This window comes from Vulpes vulpes, chromosome 11 (assembly GCF_048418805.1).
Source record: "Vulpes vulpes isolate BD-2025 chromosome 11, VulVul3, whole genome shotgun sequence".
Classification (NCBI taxonomy): domain Eukaryota; kingdom Metazoa; phylum Chordata; class Mammalia; order Carnivora; family Canidae; genus Vulpes; species Vulpes vulpes.
The window spans coordinates 80,251,793-80,268,974 of record NC_132790.1 but is presented as its reverse complement, the minus strand read 5'-3'; the positions used below and the strand labels follow the sequence as shown (position 1 = coordinate 80,268,974).

General features: G+C 35.7%; 1 protein-coding gene across 4 annotated transcripts in view; it reads left to right on the top strand.

Annotated features, from left to right (window-relative positions):
* Window positions 1–17,182, top strand: part of NPHP3 (nephrocystin 3) — a 40,889-nt gene that overhangs the window by 16,358 nt on the left and 7,349 nt on the right. For all 4 annotated transcript variants that reach the window (XM_072726860.1, XM_072726862.1, XM_072726863.1 and 1 more), the window contains 12 exons: window positions 811–984; window positions 3,302–3,405; window positions 4,431–4,545; window positions 4,709–4,852; window positions 5,324–5,421; window positions 6,352–6,454; window positions 7,131–7,213; window positions 9,056–9,194; window positions 10,689–10,853; window positions 12,218–12,312; window positions 12,880–13,002; window positions 16,914–17,103. In XM_072726860.1, the coding sequence (XP_072582961.1) occupies window positions 811–984; window positions 3,302–3,405; window positions 4,431–4,545; window positions 4,709–4,852; window positions 5,324–5,421; window positions 6,352–6,454; window positions 7,131–7,213; window positions 9,056–9,194; window positions 10,689–10,853; window positions 12,218–12,312; window positions 12,880–13,002; window positions 16,914–17,103 (1,533 nt within the window). The remainder of the gene's footprint in view (window positions 1–810; window positions 985–3,301; window positions 3,406–4,430; window positions 4,546–4,708; window positions 4,853–5,323; window positions 5,422–6,351; window positions 6,455–7,130; window positions 7,214–9,055; window positions 9,195–10,688; window positions 10,854–12,217; window positions 12,313–12,879; window positions 13,003–16,913; window positions 17,104–17,182) is intronic.

Sequence of the window (17,182 nt, the reverse complement as noted above, 5' to 3'; positions counted from 1 at the left end):
TGACTTCTGGCAATGCATTTTGTATAGCATTCTTTAGTATAAAAATTGACATCAATTTTGATTTTCTCAACAATTTTGTGAATTTTGTGAATAATTTTTTATGAATTTTAGGATCCAGATAAATAAAATTGAGTACAATAAATGACAACAAGTGAAAATGGACGTATTTGCCATCTTTACTGCTTGAAGAACAACATATTTCCAGTGATATAAAGACAATATAGAATGATATAGATATTTGATATCAAGAAAACCCATCTTAGTAATTAAATTCTTATAAAAATGTAAAGCAGCATATTTCTTACACATGAGCGCAATCTTTAAGATTATTCAACTGCCAGATATAAGCAAATATATTACATAACATTTTTCAGGAAACAGATCCCCAAGAGTTAAATGCCCCTCTATTTTTATCAGACAGTTTTTTGGGGGTTTTTTTGTTTGTTTTGCTTTGTTTTGTTTAATGTAAGCTCTACACCTGGTTGGGGCTTGAACCCATAACCACAAGATCAAGAGTCACATGCTCTACTGACTAAGCCAGCCAGATGCCCCCATTGCACCTCTATTTTGAATAAAAGAGGTTTTTTTATTAAGAGTTTGGTTTTTTTGTGTGTTTGTCTTTTTAATATTTATTTCTAAACTAATGTTTTTTTATAATTACAAATTTATTCTTGTAGGTACTAACCAAAGGCCACAGGTTTGGACTTGCCCTCCACAGTAGGTGAAACCCACCTTAGGCCTGTGTGCTAACACTGCTACAAGGTGTTTACATTCTTTATTCATTTTTGTGTGCTTTCTCTTGATGTTCAGGACATCCTGGGCTTTGAAAACACAGACCGGGAGACTAAAGATTTGGGCAGTGAAGATTCTATTCCAGAAGAAGATGATTTTGGCGATGTTCTGTGGGACATACATGATGAGCAAGAGCAAATGGAAACTTTTCAACAGGCTTCAAATTCAGCCCATGAGTTGGGATTTGAGAAAGTAAGCATTTGGAGTATTGTTCCAACAAATATAAGTCACCACTTAAGGCTCTATTATGATTGTATTTTTACCTAAATATAGTCAAGGTTAATAATTGTGTTAGTGTTTGTCCTCATGGCTTGATTATCCATTTGAGACATGTGCTTAACTCTGTATTATATGAAAGATAAGTGAGATTCAGTTATATTTATGAACATCAAATATTTTTAGTTAAGATTAGGATTTATGGACCACATGTTCTTTATGCTGCCATCAGCAGTTCACCAAACCAAGATTAGGGTAGCTAGGAAACTTGATAAAAATCATAAGGCTATCAAAAAAAAATCATAAGGCTATCTATTCTTCCAGTGCTTAGGGAATCAAAATATCAAATATTCAGAAAACACTACAGTAGTTAATGCAATAGGCTGATCAATTTATCAGCATCCTTAAATATCTAAACAAATTAACAAAATTTGAAGTACACAGAAATCTATGTCCAACTTCATAAAAAACTAATAATATTTCAAAATTAATGTAAGAATGAATGTTTTATTTTTTTAAGACATTATTTTATTTGAGAGAGAGAGAGCACGCACATGAGGTGGGGGAAGAGGGAGAGGGAAAAGCAAACTCCCGGCTAAGCAAGGAGCCTGATGGGGAGCTTGATCTTGATCCCAGGACCCTGAGATCATGACTTGAGCCAAAGACAGATGCTTAACCGACTGAGCCACCCAGGTGCTCCAAGAATGAATTTTTTTTTTTTTTTAGATTTTATTTATTTATTCATGAGAGACACACACAGAGAGAGAAGCAGAGGGAGAAGCAGGCTCTGTGGAAGGAGCCCGATGTGGGATTTGATCCTGGGACTCCAAGATTGCACCCTGGGCCAAAGGCAGGCGCTAAACTGCTGAGCCACCCAGGGATCCCCAAAATGAATGTTTTAAAGAATATTATCATAGCTGTCAGTAACAGTGGTATTTTCATAGAAATTTTATAATTTAGGCTGTCTTTATTCATGTCCTGGTTCTCCCATTTGCTAACTCTGGATTTTGATCATTACTTAGCTCTGAACTTTGACTTCCTTGTCTGTAAAATGAGATTGACTTACCTAGCTGACAGGGTTGTTAGGAGGACTAAACCAGATAAAATACATCAACCGCTTGGCAAAGTACCTGGCACATGATAAATGCTGTTATTTTATAAGAGAGGCATTGTTATCGTTTCATAAATAAAGAACCTAAGGTTCATATTACAGTTTTCCTAAGAGTACACACGGAGTAGATTATAGATCTGGGATTTGACCCTAGGTCTTCTGGCTCCTAATCCTATGTTCTTTCTTCTTGGGAACCATGTGTCTATAAACAGGCTTTCTGTGTGACCATGAAGTAAATTGTTAGGATTTACAAGGTCCTAAATCAATAAAGTCCTTTACTTTCTGAGAAGCATCATTGCTTTCATAATAATTTGAGTTCCTGAGGAATATATTCTATATATATATTGGCAAAAAGAAAATTTGATTGAAAAACTGTACCAAATAATTGTTTATTGTAGTTATTGGAAATTTCTACTACCCTAAAGCTAGTTACAAACTACTTAGTACAAATTCTTTAAATTCCTTATCAGCTGTCATTTAGACCACTGGCACACTTAATGAATATCTCAACCCCCACGATAACTAAGTACTGAGGTATTTTGGTTTTCTGAGTGTGTCCTTTTCGTCTATAAACCAGTTTTTAGTGTCTGGGAAAAGCCTGAGATATATTGGTTCTTGGACATTGCCGAGAGCTCACTCAATTGCAGAAAGATCTCAGGCAGCCTGTCTTGACCTGATTCTCTGTAGTAAGTTGGGAGACCGAGATAAAGGGCCCAGACAAAAACCTGTTCTTGTTTGGACCTATTCTCAGAAATTCCTGGAAAGTGAGGCAGTGTATGGGACAGGTGTTCTGCCCAAGAGGCTGAGGATGCCTGACAGCACCCTCAAAGCCTTCTGTGGTGCTTTCTGTGGTTTAGGGGATACAGGGTAATAGAGTGGCCTCCCTGCAGCATTCTGAAAAATCTGAATGTTGCAAAACCCAAAGGAGATCTTAAGTGTTGTCTCATCCATTAATTTATAGCAGTACTATGTAGAGAAGAAATTGGGACTCATTTCTTAGTTTACTACTTTGGGCACACTTAACCCGCCATAAAAATAAGCAATCATGAGGATGCTGTTGACTACAAGTAGATTTCCTTTTCTCATGCAGAGGATAAAGATTTCAGAGGATAATCAGAAGTTGACTCTAGTATTCTAAGAGGTGTGTGCTTCCTTACAATTTTAATTCATTTTTGTTTCTAGTATTACCAACGCCTTAATGATCTAGTGGCAGCACCAGCACCAATTCCACCGCTTCTGGTATCTGGAGGACCAGGTTCTGGAAAGTCCCTTCTCTTATCAAAGTGGTATGATGCAGTACAATTACATTGTTTTGTTTTGTTGTTGTTGTTTTTTTACAATTACATTGTTATTACCATTGTTATCGTTTAAATTACTGAACTCATTTGACAAAATGTATTATTACCTATCTGCCTTCCTGCATGGCCTGTAATAAAGATTAAAAAAGCAAAAAGGTATAAAATAATAGACTTATGCCCGGAAGTGTATACAATATGGATGTTAAGATACAGAATGAGAAAGGAATAGGAAATAAGAACATTTGTGATTATGTACATTAATTTTGTAGGTCAGAGCTAAGCATGGGCTATGTAAGGGAGTGGTCAGCATGGAATGAATTAAGTGAACTATATATACAGGGGATGTGCCTTTGTTTTCAATTATCGACTTCATCTTAAAAGTTTCACTGAGATTTTAAATATTTGAAATAAGGCAAAGACCGAGTGTATAGTGTGAAATAAGTCATAAAGAACATCAGAATAAAGGATGACCTGTATTATGAATGCAAAGTCGTTCTTCAGATTAGGGGCTAAAGTTTATAGAAGCTGATAAACTCTTTTTTATTTTCATTTTAGTTGCTATTATTTAAAAACAGTAAGAATATTTTCTTTCATAATTATGATCTACGTTAAGAGTGAGCATTTGTTGTTTCCTTTTTTCCTGCCCTTTTATTTAATGGAAAATAATACTTTTTGGAAGGTAATATTTTTGTACTTAGCAAAGAAATATCTTTTTTCCTCTAATAGCATATTTTCAATTAAAGGGTATGCTCATTTCGCTAATTTTTTAACCTTAAATGTACACTATATTGGTTTCTACAAGTTAATATCAATTTGTAGTCTAAATGAATCTATAATTTTTAAAGGTTTATTTAAAAGGATCTAAAAGGGGAATAAAAATGGAAGTTTCCCATGTTTATTGACCATGTGATTGCTGACAGTTGGGTAGCATTGATGTTTAATGCATTGTGAATTCTTTTTTTGTTGGTAATAAATGAGCTTTATCAGTCTTATAAAAGGTCTTTTTCTTTCAGGATTCAGTTACAGCAAAAGAATTCCCCTAACACGTTAATTCTTTCTCATTTTGTGGGAAGGCCCATGTCAACCAGCTCTGAGTCCTCCTTGATTATTAAACGACTAACTCTAAAGGTATAAGATGCCATGGTTTGAAATTATCAGAATTTTTATTTGAATCAGAAATTGTTGGGGCTAAGTACCCAGTAATTTTTAATTTTCAGTATTACCCGTTTGTTTTCCACCAGCTGTGATAAAGCATTAACTCCTTGCATTCGTATGTGTTCTTGTCTTGCAGTTGATGCAGCACTCTTGGTCAGTATCTGCTCTGACGTTGGATCCGGCCAAGCTTCTGGAAGAATTTCCACGCTGGCTAGAAAAACTCTCTGCCCGTCACCAAGGCAGTATCATCATCATTATTGATTCTATAGATCAAGTTCAGGTACGGTTTTCACTTTGTAACCTATTGATACTCTCAGAAAGAAAATTATCAGTAGTGGCTATAGCAAGCATTTAAATATAATTATGAGAAGAAAATGCTGATGTTGTTTCTGTTATTTCTGCTGAATCTTTAGGGAGGAAACACATCAATAAAAAATGTAACATATGCCAATAGGCATTGGTATCTTATTGGAAAAGACCAATTGAATGAACCAATCAATTAGCAAAAATTATTCATTTTGACAGACTTTTAGGGCCTTGACTTTTCCTTAAATGTCCAGAATTCATATCAGCTATAATGGTATTTTCCCACTTGTTCTTTTAATATTCTGAGATAAATTATCTAAAAACAGGATTTTATCAATAATAATGAGAAACTCAATGAGAATTTCATTTTATTCGGGGAGCTCTTATCGGGTTGTTTTGAAATATTTTGAATTAATAGAATGAATTTTGTTTTTATATTTTTAAGCAAGTTGAAAAACACATGAAATGGCTGATAGATCCACTGCCAGTGAATGTAAGAGTAATTGTTTCTGTGAATGTAGAAACATGCCCTCCAGCATGGAGGTACGATGCTAACTTTAGTTCTTTCAGGTTACATGAAATGTGTTAAGTACAAAGAAGGAAAGGTTTTGGGTATGTGTTTGTGTTTTTATGTCTTTCATGTGAGTGGCAGTGAGGAGTGAGAGAAGTGAATGAATTCCCAAGAAAGATATATTCTACAGATTTTGGTGGGAGGTTAGAGCTGGGATGTCAAGGAGAGGAAGGCTAGATGGCCCCCAGATTTCTGGCTGGAGAAATTAAGTAAATTGCGGATCCATGAACTGAAATAGGGAACCAAAGGGTGGGCAAGTTTGTGGAGGAAATGTAAGTTTTGTTTTGGGACCTGGTTAGCTTGAGTTGCCAGTTGTACCACAAGCTAGCAATGGCTAGCAGGCAATTACATTTACAGGTGAGAAAAATAAAGAGGGCCAGGCTATGAGTAATGCTCCAGACGCCTGTTATCCTAAAACATGCGCTTATTTCGGCAGTCCTCAAAAAAGGGATACAGTGGTTGAATTCTGTAGGGCAGTGTTTCTCAACCTATTTTTGTCTCCCACAAGAGCCTTTTTAGACATTTTCTTCCTAAGCACTTACTTTGCCCCAAGGATTTTAATACCATCCATATGCTATATATCATATATCATATATACCATCCATAAGCTATAAACATATATATGTTTAGTTTTATTGCTTGTATAAAACATAGAACTGAAGGTGTTTTGCCACTTTGCTACCTAACATATATGCTATTTAAAAGTCTTTGTTGGGATTAATTGCTGAAAGTAACGACATACAGGTTAGAATGAATCAAATAATATTACCTAGTGAGATTAACAGAGATTAGTCTTGTTTATTTTATAAGGCAATGAAAAAATTTTGACTTGTCTTTGGGTAGGTTACAGCTTTTATTATCTTATTAGAAGAGAATTTCATTTTTTTTTCTTTGAATAAAAGGTTGTGGCCTACACTTCATCTTGATCCTTTAAATCCAAAAGATGCAAAATCTATTATAATTGCAGAATGCCACTCTGTGGACATTACATTGAGTAAAGAGCAGGTAAGTATTTTTAATTTTGCTGCTCTTTTACTCTCTATCAGCTTTCCCATAAAACACCTTATGTGAGACTTAACATTCAATATAGGAACTCTCTATTGTGTTAAGGAAAATTGGAGTTTACTAATGGTTAAACTGCCATTGGTTCTTGGACATTGAGAAGTCCCTACTTCTCAATAAATATAGGGTACTTGCTCATAAACTACTAACAAATGATAGAAGACGTAATAAAAAACATTTTGGGCTTAAGTTTAAGCTTCTTATATTAAGCAGGAAAAATTTTTTTAAGATTTTGTTTATTCATGAGAGACACAGAGAGAGGCAGAGACATAGGCAGAGGGAGAAGCAGGCTCCCTGTGGGGAGCCCAATGCGGGACTCCATCCCAGGACCCCAGGATCATGCCCTGAGCCAAAGGCAGATGCTCAACCACTGAGCTAACTACCAAGGGGTCCCAAACAGGAATTTTTAAAAGCAAAAGAACATATATACACATACCTACTGCATCTGTGGTCCACCACCACATGGCAGCAATGCCACTGATAAGGTGGCAGGAACCATGTCATTTCTGCCAGGGCTATTTGTTGATGGCTCCCTAGTAAAGACCGTTTAATTCCAGGGTGGTCTTGTTTTTTTTTTGTGTTTGTTTTGTTTGTTTTGTGTTCTGGTAAACTGGTGCAGGAGAAGATGCTAGAACGACACTGTCGTTCTGCTACAACCTGCAATGCCCTTTATGTCACCCTTTTCGGCAAAATGATCACACAGTAAGTAGTGGCCATTTTACATGATCTGCATGTGTTGTGTTTGCTGCAGACTGCTTCCCCACCTTGTGAAACTGAGAATGATCCTTGCGACAATCGCTTCCAGCCACTCACATCAGATTGTGTTGATTCTAACCGAGTTACTAACATCCTGTGAGAATAAGACTCGTGACTGCAGATTGATGATAGCCCATGAATTATGAGAACTTGTTGGACATAGTTGTCTAATTTTCATCACACTAACCATTTCCCTGTCAGGGGTTGCCAGAGAAGGCCATCTGTGCCCTCATTGGGGACCCATGAGTGCTCCTTGTTACTTGCTTGAGGCCCCTAGCTTTGGGAAAGTGAGGGACAATTGAGGCAAACACATGCCATTTTGGGTGTCCTTGCATATTAGTAGGTAGGTATGTGGTTCCGATAAACCTTTCATCTTAAAATAGATTCTTGTTTCAGATGCCCATTAGTCATTTGCCTTTAGATAAGCCTTACAAAGTGTAACTACACTTACTCTTCACTATAGCCTCACTTTAACTTTGTCTCTTCACAACCATGAGGCAAAAAAAAAAAAAAAAAAAAAAGATGAATATGGTTTTGGTGATCATTGCAATGGACAGTAATCCTAGTATAATTCATATCCTAGCCACTGAATCTAGTGCTCTTGGCTCTTAATTCCACCTTCTCATCTTGAGCACCAGATCTGAAATGAAAACATCTGAAATTTTTAATTGCCCATGGTATTCACACTGTCCTCTTCCACTGTCTCCAGTTTGGCAGTGTATCTGGCCTCTGGCGAGCATCAGGAGCTTACAGTTCAAGAGTGTGAGTCACTGTCCACACATGTCATAATATTTATTGAATTTAACTATTTTAAGAGTGTCAACACAAAATGAAGAAACCTAGAAACCTAGAATCTCTGTAAATAAGAAAGAGTCTTATTCGAGCCCAAGTTAGGACAGCTGCCAGGAAAACACATGGGAAACACACTTTCTTCACAGGGAAGAAAGTGCTCTGAAGAATCAACAGTTTTTAGTTATATACCTTTTTTACATCTTGTAAAAGCTCAAAAGATTGTAGATTAACATATAGGCAGGAATCATGCATTTTTAACATTCAAAGAATGCAGGGGGTAGGAGCATTGACCCGTATCTCAAGGACAAGATGGTTTTCCTTTAGGCTACTCATTTACAAGGCAGATGGACAGTGTGTGCTTGGTGGATCATAAATCAGGCTTTTGGTTTAAACAAAATTTACATACAGTCATGCAGACTTAGAAATCTGAAATGGCTTCCATAGATAATAAATCTTTAGAAAATTTATTAGGCCTGTAGAGAAGGACTACAGACCTTTTGTTTTTTCTTCTTTACATATCTTCATATTTAAAAAAGAAACTACTGGTAGATATCGTGTAATATTTAAAAACAAACTACCCTATTTACTGATTTTTCTGTAGCCTGATGTTCCCTAAATCCTGTCTCTACACAAATTTAACTTGCATGGCTAACTAATGACATTTATTTGTAATTATTTTCCTGCTTCCTGTATGTAGGTAGCATGTTTCTAAATGATTAGAACCATGTCTTACTCATTTCTGTGTTCCATAATGTGCAATAATTGATTGATACATAAGTCCTTATCATGTGTTTATACTGGAGTTAAATGGTACACTAGAATAAAATTGATGACTCTAGCAGCCCTGTAACACTATCATTTTCTTGTATTGTGTTTTATTGAATTTGTTATCATTTGAAGTATGAAAAATAGAGACCACATTGTTTTTATCTACCCCAAATTTTTCACAGATGTTGGCTGTCTATAAGAAATTAAATCTATTCTCAATTCCAACAGTGCTGGGAGAGCAGGCAATTTAGATAAAATCCTTCATCAGTGTTTCCAGTGTCAAGATACTATTTCATTATATAGACTTGCTCTGCGATCTATCCAGGAGTCCATGGCAAGTGATGTGGATAAAGAACTAATGAAACAGGTAATGGATAATAAACTTATAAAACTCATGAAAGTTTGCATTTGTGTGTGAATTGAAGTAAATAGTAACTATTTTTAAATTTGTGCTTAAGTGTGTTTCAAGCATATATGGGAATGCTGGCTGCCATAGATAGTGTGCTTATGGCCAGAAGTGATATCTCAAGAAATTTGCATTTTCCTGATTATCATTGAGATTTTTCCTCTGTTCATGTTTATTGGCCATTCTTGTTTCCTCCTCTGTGAATTGCTGATTCAAGCCCTTTTACTTGAACTTTAATTGAATTGTCTTTTCTTATTGATCTCCAGGAGCTCTTAAATATTCTGCATACTGAATATAAATCCTCTGTTACAGAGTTTGCAAATAAATATATTTTTCCAATTGTTTCTTGTCTTAACTTTCTGGTATCATTCATTATACAAAGTTTTATTTTTATGAAGTCAGATTTATCAACAGTTTCTCTTATGGTTTTATGCCTGTTATATCTTACTTTAAAAATTTTTTATTATCAAAAAAATATTTTATTATCACAAAAATGTTCTCATATGTATTTTTTCCCATTAAAATGTTTTACAGTTTTTGTTCTTCCTATGTAAGTTCTTATCTTGTGGATTTAATTTTGTTTATTGTGTGAGGAATCTTTTATCATTTGGCTAGCTAACTTTTCATTTCACCAAATTCATTTCATCTTTTCTGCTGATTTGGATATCACACTTAGAAATTAACTTGAGTTTGTCTTCTGAGGTCTTCTGTTCCAGTTTTCTTCTTCCTTGCCAACACCACAATGTCTTAAATATTAGAGTTTGACAGAAAGCTTTAATATGTGCTTGGTCTGTGAGCCGATGTTTTCTCATGCACCCCTTTACTGAGAGAGTACAGCTCTTGGGATTCCTGGTATTCGCAAGCTTTCTAATTCTAACTCCTCACCTTACCAGGTTTAAGGGCGGCTCACCTTCCATCCCTGCTATGGGTGTGAAAACCTTAATTACTGGGACTGCTGCCTATTCGGGACCCTCCCTTCCCCCAGGAACAGCACCCCAGCACTTAGCCCTCTAATGTTCACTTTCCTAATCATTTTTGGCACCTGGGGGATTTCCCTTTCATTCTTGCAGGCCCACCTGTGCTTTTTTAGAGATATTTTGTTAGATGTTGTCTTATGTTAATGGGCATTTATAGTAGAAGGACCATTTTCTTATACCATTTTTCCCAAATTGGAACTTTGTCATTAGTTTTAATCCATTTCCTGAGGTTTTAATTTTCTTCCAACTTTTTTCTGTGTGTTATCATTGGCTTGCTAGATTTGCTATCTTACTCGTGATTAATGCCTTTTGGAAAATATGTTGTATTCTAAGAAATCTGTTTCTTGCTTTATTAAATCATTTGAACATAAGTTTGAATAAGAAGTTAATAAATCTTAAAAGAGTTCTGGATATTTAATGGCTGTTCGTTACTTACAGAGGTGGCTTACTATCATTGTTAATTCATTTCTTTACTTAGATTCTCTGTCTAATAAATGTTAGTCACAATGGCATGAATGAATCAGAACTGATGGAACTCTACCCTGAGCTGTCCTGGGCTGTCTTGACCTCCCTTATTCACAGTTTACACAAAATGTGCTTATTGACTTATGGTTGTGGCTTGCTCAAGTTTCAACATCTACAGGTAAATGTTATTTTAATAAGGTTTTTTACTTACAAATGTCAACATACCATGCTCTGTTAAGTGTTTCAATTATAAGACATGGTTGAATTCTGAAATTTGGCATTACAAAATTTTTTGCAATGATTTTAGGTTAAATGTAAAATTTGACTAGTATTATTCTTATAATGTACCTTTATGAAGTGACTGTTATAGTAGTCCCCTTCTATCTGCAAGAGACACCTTCAAGGACCCCAGTGAATGCCTGAAACCAGGATAGTACCAAACCCTGAATATACTATGTTTTTCTCTTTATGTGCTTACCCATGATAAAGTTTAATTTATAATTTAGGAATAGTAAACAATAACAATAAAACAGTAACAAAAAGAAAAGAACAACTGTAACAGTATACTGTACTAAAAGTTGTATGAATGTGGTCTCAAAATATCTTACTGTATTGCATTCATCTTTCTTGTGATGATATAATACGATAAAATGCCAACCTGACAAGATGAAGTGAGGGGAATGATGTAGGCAGCTGTGACCTACGTCACCTAGGCTACTATTTGGCCTTCTGACTGTAATATCAGAAGAAGGATCATCTGCTTTTAAACCCCCAGGTTCCTGAGACTGCAGAAAGTGAAACTGGAGATAAAGAGAGACTATAGTACTTTAAAAGGTAGTTTCCTTCTGAAAGAGAAAAAAATTTTTTTTTAAATTTTATGTATGTTTGATTGCTGGTATTATGTCTTAAGAGCTTTGACACAGTAAGTCAGTATGCCTCAGTTCACAATCCAGCTCTTCACAGCTAACAGCTATGTAACCTTGGGTAAATTCTTTAAGCCTTGTCACATTTTTCAGCTTACTACTGAGGTTGTGAAGAGAATCAATTGAGATGGTCCTCCATCCTAGTGAGGTCTTAGGCATGATATCTAGTACATAGTAGCAAATGTTTAGGACACATTGACTGGTACAGTTCTTAGCCACCTGCAATGCAGTGGTTGACTTATGTGTATACAAATGCAATGAAGTCTTTCCTGTGAGTATGCTGCATTATAAATGTTTATAATCTCACAGGCTTATCTTTTATTATTATATATATTGCTTAAATATATTCTCTTCAGTGCTTTTTCATCCACATTTCTGATATTTTTACTGTAGTAACTAAATATTTGAATTAAATTGTGTTTTAAGTGCTTCCAGGAGATTTTTATTCTCTATCAATTTTTCAAATAAACATATCCTGAATTTTAAAATACTCTTATTCCATCCCTATTATGCAACTATAAAATGGAAATAATTATAAATTTATGTTTATAAATTAATTGTTAGATATACAATGACTTACAAAAAATAAGACTATAATATTTTTTCTTTTTCTTCCCAGGCTTGGGAAACAGTGAGACTAGAATATATGGAAGGTCCCACCATTATTTCTTCATGTAGGCAAAAGCTAATCAACTATTTTACCATGCAGCTGAGGTATTATAAATGTCCATATTGTTCTTCTACAACACATTTTACCTCTGGGTCTTTACTTCTCTTTCTTAGCTTATAACTTAATGTATAAAAATTTAATTATTATGAAAAAGATTAAATCATCTCACCTGTTAATGTCAAAAGAACAAAAGATTATAATGTAAGTAAGTCTTTTAATAGTATGCTAAAGATTTAAACTTACATGAAATCAGTGCAAGGTCATTTTATTATTTTTATTTTATTCCAGTTAAATGGTTTAAATATATGTGTATGTCTGTATATCCATGTGTGTATATTTGGATTGATTGGGTTTTTTTTTAAATAGTTTGATTTTAGGAAAATACCTTGAGAATTTGGTTAGTGTTCTTGATATCACTGTATTCATTTTCTTAGATTGATAGAGTTTCTGATTTTGACCTAATTTTCTCAGTATTAGATTATAATTAGAGTCAGGGATAGATGTCAAATACATTTTTCTCCCTTTAACATTTGTCTGAAGGCTTTTGAGGCAATCTCCTTGTTGGAAAAGTGTTACTGAGTATTGTCCCTTTGTCCCTTCCCTTCTAACAGTCAGGACCCAGTGACCTGGAGGAGTGCAGATGAGCTCCCTTGGCTTTTTCAGCAGCAGGGAAGTAAACAGAAGCTGCATGATTGCCTTCTCAATCTCTTTGTGTCTCAAAACCTTTATAAAAGGTAAGAAACGTACTTTTAGAACACCCCCCCCCCAAAAAAAAACCAGATTTAAACAGTTGTTTGGTATAACAAAGAAAAATGGCATTTTTAATGTAGTTTTTTTGGGTCTTAATTAGACCCGAAACCATAAAACCCTAGAAAACATAGCCAGTAAACTGCTTAACATCAGTCTTTGGTGATGATTTCTTAGATCTGACACAGAAAGCAAAGGCAATGAAAGCAAAGTAAACTGGTGGAACTATATCAAACTAAAAAAGCTTCTGCACATCAAAGGAAATCATAAACAAAATGAAAAGGCAACCTACTGAATTAGAGAAAATATTTGCAAATCATATGTCTGCAAAGGGGTTAACATCCAAAATATATAAAGAACTCATACAACTCAGTAAGAACAACAAGAGTCTGATTTTTTAAATGGGCAGAGGGGCACCTGGGGAGCTCAGTTGGCTAAGCATCTGCCTTTGGCTCAGGTCATGATCCAGGGTCCCAAGATCGAGCCCCATGTAGACCTCCTTGCTCAGCGGGGAGTCTGCTTCCCCCTCTTCTGCTGCCTGCTGCTCCCCCTGCTTGTGCAGTCTCTGTTACATAAATAAATAAAATCTTTGAAAAAAAAATAAATGAAAAATGGACAGAGGATCTAAATAGACATTCTTCCAAAAAAAATATACAGATGGCCAACAGATCCATTTAAGGATGCTCAACATCACTAGTCACCAGGGAAACACAAAATAAAAGTAAAATGAGATATCACTATACACCTGTTAGAACGACTATCATCAAGAAAATAAGGGATAATAAATGCTGGCAAGGATGTGGAGAAAAGGGAACCCTTGTGCATTGTTGATGGGACCATAATTTTGTGCAGCTACTGTGGAAAACAATATGAGGTTCTTTAAAAAATTAAATATAGAATTGCAGTATGACCCAGCAATTCACTTCTGGGTGTTTATCTGAAGAAAACAAATAAAATTGGGATGCCTGGGTGGCTCAGCAGTTAAGCGTCTGCCTTCAGCTCAGGTTGTCATCCCAGGGTCCCCGGATCGAGTCCTGCATTGGGCTCCCTGCATGTGGCCTGCTTCTCCCTCTGCCTGTGTCTCTGCATCTCTCTCTGTATCTCTCATGAATAAATAAAATTTAAAAAAATAATAATAATAATTTGAAAAGATATATGCACCCCCATGTTCATTGTAGCGTTCTTTGCAATAGTCAATATGTGGAAACAACCTAGGTGTCCATCGATAGATAAATGGATTTAGAAGATGTATGTATATATGTGCACATTACATACATACAATGGAATACTATTCAGCCATAAAAAATGAAATCTTGCCATTTGCAATACCATGGATGGTCCTTTAGGGCATTATGCTAAGTGAAATAAGTCAGAGAAAGACCAATATAGCATGATCTCACTTATATCTGGAATCTAAAAAAAAAAAAAATGAGGGGATCCCAGGGTGGCTCAGTGGTTTAGCGCCTGCCTTTGGCCCAGGGTGTGATCCTGGAGACCCAGGATCGAGTCCCACATGGGGCTCCCTGCATGGAGCCTGCTTTTCCCTATGCCTGTGTCTCTGCCTCTCTCTCTCTCTCTGTGTCTCTCATGAATAAATAAAATCTTAAAAAAAAAAAAAAATATATATATATATATATATAATAAAAAAACAAAAAACACACATGCTCTTGATAGAAGAGATTGGTGATTGCCAGAGGGAGAGGGTAGGGAGTGGGCCAAATGGGTTAAAAGGAGTGGAAAGGTACAAACTTACAGTTATAAAATAACTCCTGGTGATATAGTGTGCAGCAGTATTATAGTAAATAATACTGTATTGCATATTTTAAAGCTGCTAAGAAAGTAGGTCTTAAAAGTCCTCACCACAAGAAAAAAATTCTGTAACCATATATAGGGACAGATGTTAATTAGACTTATTGTGGTGATCATATTGCAATTCAGTAGTTCCCCCTTTCCATGGCAGATACATTCCAAGACCTTCGGTGGATGCCTGAACCTAGAGATCCTACCAAGCCCTATATATGTTTTTTTTTTTTCCTGTGCAGACATTCCTATGATAAGGTTTTAATTTAGGAATTAGGCATAGTAAGACATTAACAGCAATAACTAACAATAAAATCGAATAGTTATAACAACATACTATAATAAAAGTTATGTGAATGTGGTCTGTCTCTCAAAATATCTTACTGGACTAATTTAGACTTCTCGTGATGCTGTGAGATGAAAGAATGCCCCAGTGATGAGATGAAGTCAGGTGAATGGAGAAGGCATTGTGATAGAGCCTTAGGCTACTATTGACCTTCTGACCTTATGTCAGAGGAGGATCATCTCCTCCTGGACCATGGTTGATCACCACTAACTGAAACTGGGGATAAGACAGATTGCTGTGTATATAAATATCAAATCATGAATAGTTCATCTGAAACTAATAAATGTTATATGTCAGCTATATCTTACAAAATAAATAAATGACAGAAGAATACTATAATGCTGTAAAAAAATGAGATTTAGAGAGAAAGCAACTGGCAAAGAGGGATTTCTGAGTGGGTCCAGAAAGATGAAATTGGATTCAGCTGTAAAATTTAGGTAAGTGGAAAGAGGTGATATAAGGTCTCCCACTCACAATGTGATGTTTAGTAAGTCCATACTATGGGCTGAGCTGTGCATATTATATTAATCTAAAATAGTTATGGTATCCCCAAGTGCTAGGGATAAAACAGGGCACAATTAAAAATAATAATAAAAAAACTATAAAAGTCTGAATCAGTAGTCCCTGAAATATAAAACTGGGAGAAATTTTAAGATAATTTGCAAATTGCCATGGGATCTTCTTTTTTCCAAGAGGTGAAGAAAAAAAGAATATTCTGAATAATCAGAACTGGAATGATCTTGAGATAGCTTTCTATCTTAATCTTGCATTTCAGCAGCTTCAGATCAAAACCACCGAGGGAGGTGGCTCATGATGTCTGCCTCTCAGGGCCTTCAGGTATCTCAGTGTAGCCTCAAACCAGATTCTGAGCTCTACACAAAATTTGATTGGCATTAAATTTAAAGAAAGGATTACCCTTTTCCATAAATGTATTGTTTGTCTCTTCTGGTTATGTTTGAATTTGCCAGTGGCCAAACCACCTTTTTACAATCAAGCTTCTGACCTCTAAGCCTCATGGGGGTTTGGGTTGCTGTCTTATTTAGAAATGTAGACATTTCTCATAACATAGCTACATAATTTGTTTCGCTCCTAAGTAAACTTTTCAGATTTCTTTGTTATACCTCATACATTATTTCTGATCTCCATCCCAACTTTTCATAGTTCCCTTGAAATCAGATATACTCTTTCGTTTGCCAGCTCTCCCATCCTACTATTGTCATCTCCTCAGATGAATAAGCTTGCTTTTATATTTATATTCTGACAGTTGCCTATGTTTCATTAATTTCTTCCATTCTCAAAAAAAAATTTCTTCCATTCTAATTTCCATCATTTAAAATAATTATTTGAGTGAAGTCAGCAGTTGACTGTGTATCATGAAATGTCTACGAAGGATTCTGGTAGATTCCCATTGGTGGATAACCATAATGACATTAATAACAGCTGCCAACATTATGGAGTACTTGATCTGTGCCATCATCTGCTTACAGTAGCCTCTGAGACACCTAGGGTTGGTGACCCCCTTTCTGCAGATAAGGATGATGAGGTGTAAGAGGTCAGACCACCTGCTCACCATCACACAACTAGGAAGTGGTGGACTCAGATGGCAGAGTCTATCGTCAGTCTTACCTCTCTCTACACTATAGTTGCCTACTAATAAAGTGTCAGTAGCCTGATAGGAATTCTGGCATTTTCACTCAATAGTGAGTTTTAAAGTTTATTTTTCATTAAATTACTGTTTTTTTGTTGAAACAGAGGACACTTTGCTGAGTTGCTGAGTTACTGGCAGTTTGTTGGCAAAGACAAAAGCGCAATGGCAGCAGAATACTTTGATTCATTGAAGCAATATGAGAAAAACTGTGAAGGCGAGGAGAATATGATTTGCTTGGCTGATCTTTATGAAACCCTGGGGCGATTTCTCAAGGATCTAGGCCTCCTCAGTCAGGTAACTTCAGCCAGGAATCAGAAGCAGCGTGGGTTTTTCTTGTTTGCTCTTCTTTCCATACTAGGAGGTAGGGCAGCTT